The 7,188-nt window shown below is 46.4% G+C and overlaps 1 protein-coding gene across 1 annotated transcript; it reads left to right on the forward strand.

Moving 5' to 3' along the window:
- On the forward strand, positions 1–2,004 carry ankrd39 (ankyrin repeat domain 39). The gene is made up of 5 exons (XM_027027250.2): positions 1–241; positions 448–618; positions 698–801; positions 944–1,147; positions 1,659–2,004. Exons 2-5 carry the CDS (start codon positions 525–527, stop codon positions 1,803–1,805), a joined length of 549 nt encoding a protein of 182 aa, XP_026883051.2. The 5' UTR covers positions 1–241; positions 448–524; the 3' UTR covers positions 1,806–2,004.
- The last annotated feature ends 5,184 nt before the right edge of the window (positions 2,005–7,188 follow it).

Below are 7,188 nucleotides of genomic sequence, written 5' to 3' on the forward strand. Positions count from 1 at the left end.
GACACGGTCATGTCTGTGGGTTTGTTTACGGTTTGTAGCGTTAGCTAGAGCTGCGGGTCGAAAGAGTTTGAGTATTTCCTCTGTAACAACATAATCATCTGCGGTGGAAATATAACTACTGCTACAGCATACGAGGGTTTTAGACATCGGCTTGCTAGCTAACGTTAGCTAATTTAGGTTCACATGTGCTAACAAGGTTGGGTATCTGACTGTGGTCCCTGTCACTTAACGGCAAACTCAGGTAACAAAAGACTAGAAAAGGCAACTAGAACGAAAACACTTTATTAGAATAAACTCTCCTGTGGTATGAGGATTACAAAAGACCAGTGAGCCCTCAGATGAGGTTATGTGTAGTACACCCATCCGTTACACTGCATTTTATTTACTTTAAGCACGAAAGCTACATCTTACGCTTACATTTCTCGTGATTTCTTTCTTTTGGTACAGAGCCGTCGCACGACACGGCTCTCCTCTCTTAAATAAGTGTAGCTCTAGCTTTTCCTCCCCCCCGCGGCTCCGCACGCATGGACCCCCACGGCGTGCACCGCTCCTGCGGGGGGCGCTGCTTCTCGGCCCCCGGCGCCCGCCAGACCCTCGCCGAGATGGACTTCGGGAGAGGTGACGGCTGCCTCCCGCTGCCCGACACCTCCAAGGCCTCCTGGCGGGTCCGCGGCGCTAACACGCCCCTTCTTTGCAGGTCTGTGGTCGGCAGCTCTGGACGGAGACCTGGAGAGGATCGGGTTGGTTTTGAAAAAAGGGACCGATCCGGACATCAGGGACCAGACCGGCTACACTGCGCTGGTCAGCGGTAACCCTGATATAGTCCCTTCTGCCTCCCTCTAAATGATATGAACAGTCGCCAAAGACAAAACCTTTAGCCTTTGAACACCATTTGGACCCCAACATCAAAACCCATAAGTGTTTTTTTTTTGTCTCTTTGCAGCACTACGCAAGTCGCGCAGGCCACCTGCCGGTGTGTGAGCTGCTCCTGGCCCACGGCGCCTGCACCAACTCCCGGACCCACGGCGGGGCGACGCCGCTGCACAGGGCAGCATACTGCGGCCGTCTCGCCGTGGCCCGGCTGCTGTTGGACCATGGAGCCGATCCCAGCCTCGCCGACGACGATGGCTCAACACCGCTGCATAAGGTTAAAACAGACCGGATGTGTCACTAAAATGCATGTGGAGACCACCAACCGTTTCACACCTTCTGCAGTGCTTCATGTTATTTTTAAAACGCGTCTCCGTATTTCTGTATTCCAAAGTCATGGCGAAAAGCAGGAAAACCTGACACAGTGGTGGCGATCCCTTCATCAGTCTTGTCACTGACTTCTGCTTGTGGCTTGACTTGACATGACGAATTAGAAAAGACTGAGTGGCAGAGCGGAAATCACTTCCCACTGTTTGCTTCAATGTAAACATACCATTAGGTCCACGCCCCCCCCCCCTTTTAAGGCCTTAATGTTTTACACATATATTGTATGACACAGTGGCTCTGTTACCTGAGTGAGGAGAAAATCTGAGGTGGTATATGGGAAAGTGTTTTGTTGTTTTCTGAAATTTGTTGAATTGAGACTGAGAGTGTGTGTGTGTGTGTGCGTACACGTGTGTGTGTGTGTGTGCGTGTGTGTGTGCATGTGCCTGCCTGTTCCTGCGCAGGCTGCTGAGCAGAGCCATCTGGAAGTATGTGAGTTGATCGTGAGCAGCTGCCCTGCCTTGAGAGCCCAGAAGGATAAAAGACTGCGCTTACCTGTAGATCTCTGCCCAGACCACAGTGCTCTGCTGGAGTTACTGAAACCTGCCTAGTGACCTGCTCTGCTCTGCCAAAAAGAGAGAGATTGTATCAGCATGTCTCTGACAGACTCGCCTCAGCAACCAAGACTTGTTGCTTCAACATCCGGCTGGAAACCATTTTAGTATCTCCACATCTCCTCCTCTCCACAGCCCTTTCCTATCTACTGATGTACATACATTTACTGGGAAATAAAAATGAGAGTTAATGTGAGTTAATATCTTCAGCTGACTGTCTATGTAAGTGAAACAGGCCAGTACTGTTCTTGGACCCCCCCCCCCCCCCCCCCCACCACCACACACACACACACACACACACACACACACACACTCTGCATGTTTTACATATCTCCTTTATCCAAAACCTGCTCGCACTCAGAAGCAGAGTGGTTGAACTGGAGCTGTCAGAATCCTGTACAATGCAGGTTTCCATGAGCAGCGTTAGGACACACACAATCTGTGAACTCGTTGTCATATTTGGAAGCTGCCAGTAGATGGCACCACTGACCATCCTTTGCTGCTCCAGACATCGGCATGGAATTCATATTGATTTATTTTCGCTACCAACCAATTAGTTATTTATAAACTGAATAAATTGTGCCAGAAATCTATATAGCAAGACCCGTATAATCAATTATGGTACTATAAGCAAATCTGTGGTCGTCAGGAATCTAACATTTAATCTAAATTTCCAGACGAGTTCAGAGAAGCTGCCTCCTAAGACTTCTCAGCAGTCCCCAGTATTTTAAACTAAACTCTTTTTGGCTTAATGCATTTGTTTGTGTGTGTGTTTGAACATTGAACATTGTGACTCAACAATCAACGACCTTGCCAGTTTTTTTTCTGTTTCGTTTGATTGTGGAGTTTCTAAACAGTAAAAGACTGACTGGAGATGATGTTTGGCTACATCATTTACTCTGCTGCCATATGCCTTATGTTTACATATTGCGGGACCGTCTGATTGGTGTGATGTGATGGCATGACCTTGGGGTCATGGGTCAAAGTGCGACAGCTTGGATAACACCTCAGAAAACAATGACTAGTTGCGGAGGCAGACCTAGGTGCTATAAAAAAAATGACAATTTTCATACTCATCTGTTTAAAGTAACAATTGTGCCAATACACTCTTTAAGTTTAGTATTTGTTAGCTTGGTGCAGTGAGGTCCAGGGCCAGTGCTCTACCTACCACTGCTTCCCACCAGTTCCCAATCACTTACTGATCGCATGGTGTTCATAAAAGCACATGGGCTTCCTTATGGATCTTTCTCTGCCGTTTCCCCCCACAGCCAATCCAGTGATGGGAGAGAGGTGTCATGGAGGATTTGTAAATTGCGAAGGACAAACGTGTGCGGAATGTAATCCCTCAGCACACTGTCTCCACTTAGCTAAGAGCAGTTTGGCCTGCGACCAGACACGCGTCTGTTCGGAGAAAAGGGCTTCACTGCTCATCCATCCCAAGACCCACATAGTGAAGTTTATACTTAAGGGTGTCAGGCCAGAGCAGCTACAAACAGTTGCGTAAGATAACAGCTAAGCTAATATGCATAACATCCTTCACAGTGGAAATGACCGTGCTAAGGGGTCAGATGGCGTTATTCCCCTGTTTCTGGTAGAATACGGTGTGCAGCACCTCAGAGCTCTGAGGTGAGAGGCAGTAATCATGTGGGAACAAGTTACAAGCCGTCTGTGTGCTCAGTGGTGGTTGGAAACGGGTCTAAAATGAATCTGTCTACATCTGTTAAAGTGCCAGAAAACTCTAGTGATTGTATGAGAGCATTTGAAGTAGATGACTTTTATCTAAGCTATTATTTATGCAGTTTCTGTTGGGGGGAATCACCTGTGTGTGTGTGTGTGTGTGTGTGTGTGTGTGTGTGTGTGTGTGTGTGTGTGTGTGTGTGTGTGTGTGTGTGAGCTACAGTGAGGTGTGTAGTCTGTTAAGTATATAGTAGGCCTCGCTGGCAGAGAGAACAAGCCACCAGTCACTCAGCTGGTCGTTTCTGCAGAAACAGCACACTATGTAGATTCTTGGGAATTCTAAACACTGCTTTACCATGGACAATGTTAGCTTACACACTATTACTATTAGATAAAAGCAAAAACTACTGTCCTATAGTAATGTGTGTAAACAAAGGTGAATCCAGTTTACTGTTACTGATCCTTGTAGCACTGCTAACAAACAGCTCACGTTTACACACTGCGTCACGCCTTTGCAAACTCTGAAACTATCAGTCAGCTCCTTTCAGGCACTGAATATGAGTAGGGAGGTGTGTCTGAAGACGTCTTCCCAACCTTCCGTCTAGCGCTCGTATAAAGGCCGCACGCTTCTAAGGTGTTGGCCGTTCATAACCTCTACACCTGTTTTCCAGTCCGTCTCGCTTTGTCAACCCTTACTGGTAAAAAGTACAGGAATAACCCGCCAGAGAAGGAAGGCGAAAGAAGCTTCTTCCTCATCCTAGTCCTCCCACTTCACATTATTTAGATGTTATTTTTGAGATGCCCTCACCACGCACATTAAAACAGCCAAACCAATATGGGGAAATGAGGTGTTATTAAAAAGAAAATAAACATTCCTTCTACAGTTTCTTCCCTGCACACAATTTACGAGCTATTTTCACTGCTTGGTGTCACCTTTGACCACACACATGGCTCGCACCGTTTATACACATTTTCACAGGATGCATCCTAGTAAAATACTAACATCTTCCACTTGATTATATGTGTCACCTTAGATTATAGTGCATGTTCTATATTTGTATATGGTTCTAAAGTCCAGACTCAGAGCTGACTGAGGTGCAGTCAGTATATATAATTATTTTCAGTGATCTAACCTGTCATGTCTTCATGCTCCAATGGCCAAGGACAAAGGTTTGTGTACTGTGACCGTCTTGTCCAAACAACTGCATCAAACAACCTGGAATGCTCTTTCACGTTATCATTTCATATTTTGTTTCCTATGAAACAGGAGTAGTACATTTAACCTAAATCTGAGAATGATATGGAAGAAAATTGTTAATTCGAATAATGCTGTCTGTTCCACTTTGGTCATCTTTCAGTTTTGGTAACAGGAGCGTTTTTTGGGGTGGTGATATTCCTTTAAGGACGTCCTGGGTTGGGATGCAGGTGCTTCCGACCAGTGACGCCATGTCATTCCCAGACTCATGGAGTCGGGCAGATGGCATTTCTGGGCTGGCGGAGCCGGGCAGATGTTTGGTGCGGAGGTTCCGGCTTAGCTGGCGTAGCAGTCGGAGCTCGGTCGGAGCCCAGGAACTGCTGACACAGGGCCTTGCAGACAGCTGGAAGATGAGAAAAAGAGAGTGAGAGCGCTAGAGAGAGAGGGAGGGAGGACAAGCAATGTTATGCTTTGGGTGTACTACTGTCACATATAGAGCAGTAGAGAAACGGCTCGTTTTAACATTTCTTGGTTTTCTTTTGTCATTTTTATACAGCGTGTGTGTGTGTGTGTGTGTGTGTACGTGCTTATATATCTGTGTGGGGACACCACAAGGATAGAAACATCTGATATTTTTGACTGTTTATGTGTCTAGATTCATGCCAGCTTCCATCTGGAGCGCATTTAGGCTGATGCTGCGGAACAGCACACAAGGGTGGGGAACAGCCAACTGTGAACAGAACACGGGGGTGGGGAACAGCCAACTGTGAACAGAACACGAGGGTGGGGAACAGCCAACTGTGAACAGCACACGAGGGTGGGGAACAGCCAACTGTGAACAGAACACGGGGGTGGGGAACAGCCAACTGTGAACAGAACACGAGGGTGGGGAACAGCCAACTGTGAACAGCACACGAGGGTGGGGAACAGCCAACTGTGAACAGAACACGGGGGTGGGGAACAGCCAACTGTGAACAGCAGTCTTGGTATGTGTGTTTATTTGTAGTTTTTATGGATACTGATGTTTTGTAAGATGCACAAATCTTACAAGGTATGCAAATGCAAAAAAAACACAACGGAGAAAAGTGTTCACGTGTGTTAGGAAAGGAGGTATATATATATATATCGTCACATAGCTCTTAAACCGACAATGTGTCTAACACAGATATTCCTATAGCTAATCCTGTTACTGTTGCATCATGCAAGCACTGGTACACGTGTGTGTGTGCACGCGCCTTCCTGCCCATATGCCATCATATCCCTACAGCCTAATGAGCGTCAGCGGTCTTTCTGATGTGTTTCAGATGGCACCGGAGCAGAAATATGGCCGTGTGCCTGATTTGAGGCATGGCTGGATTTAGTGAACAGTTTAAACAGGCACTCGGAAAGACTCTCTGCTGCGCCGCCTTTGCCAGAGAGCAACTAATAAAAACCTTCTGAAAGGAAGTGAGCGACAACTCAAAAGCCCATTTTATTTATTGTGTATATTTTTCCCCCCGAGAGAGAGAGAGAGAGAAAATCTCGGTGTTTGAAGTGGTAAATTCGCCTGTTGAAGCTTAAGTTTAAAGAACCTTAGTTAAGAAGACTTTTGCCCAAAGGAATAAAGGTTTCATTGACATTAAAGAAAAGAGGCGACATGTTGATCTTGGGGAAATTTTTTTAACGGGGTTTTAAATGTTTCTCTACAGCCTTTATAAGAATAAAAATCACCACGCCGTAAGATTTTGTCAGCTGAACTCCTCTGTCTCTGAACTTCACACAGCCCCATTTGTTTCAGTCAAACATGTCATTCATTTTAATTGTGCTTCAGTATATTTATATCCACTGCTTTTACAAATGTGCATTTCTTTCTATATTTTTTGGGGTGCCGGGTATTTAAAAAAAAAAAAAGTGTGTTTGTAATGTCTGTAGACGTAATAAGAAACATGTTGCTGGTTTTTTGTTTTTTTTTGAACAGGTAGCTCAGGGAAGAATAACCGTGATCCTGATCTAGATGAACGTTCACTTCTCATCCTTCTCTGACAAACGTCTGGCGCGTACATGCTAGGGCCCGCCGGTCTCCACACAGCCTGGAGTTTCTGTCCGTCCGCGGCTTCTCATCCGCGGTCGTGTTTACAATTCGCACGTCAGGCGAGTGGGTTAGGCTGGCCTGAGTGAAACATGACCATCGCGAGAACGGAGAGACGTATTCACTGGTTAGCTGGAAACGGTACGTTGAATCAAACATGTCGATTTAAAATGCAAAGGGCACCGGGTTCAGTCGCCTCTCTCCTCCTCCCAGAATCCTTCCTTGGTCAGGAGCACAGACAGAAAAACACCACAAAAACAGAGGCTTGAATTCTCTTGGGCTAAGTGAGATTTATTTGGAAAAGCAACACAGCGTTCCACAGTCCACTTCCTTCGGAACGTTCCCCAGTTCCACCGGAGTGCTGGGAAAAGGAACGTTTGGTTTGGAGCTGTAGCTGAAGGCCTCTTGTTCGCGAGGCGTTTGCGGTGTGCCCGGGAGCG

The sequence above is a fragment of the Electrophorus electricus genome, chromosome 18 (assembly GCF_013358815.1).
Source record: "Electrophorus electricus isolate fEleEle1 chromosome 18, fEleEle1.pri, whole genome shotgun sequence".
Classification (NCBI taxonomy): Eukaryota; Metazoa; Chordata; class Actinopteri; order Gymnotiformes; family Gymnotidae; genus Electrophorus; species Electrophorus electricus.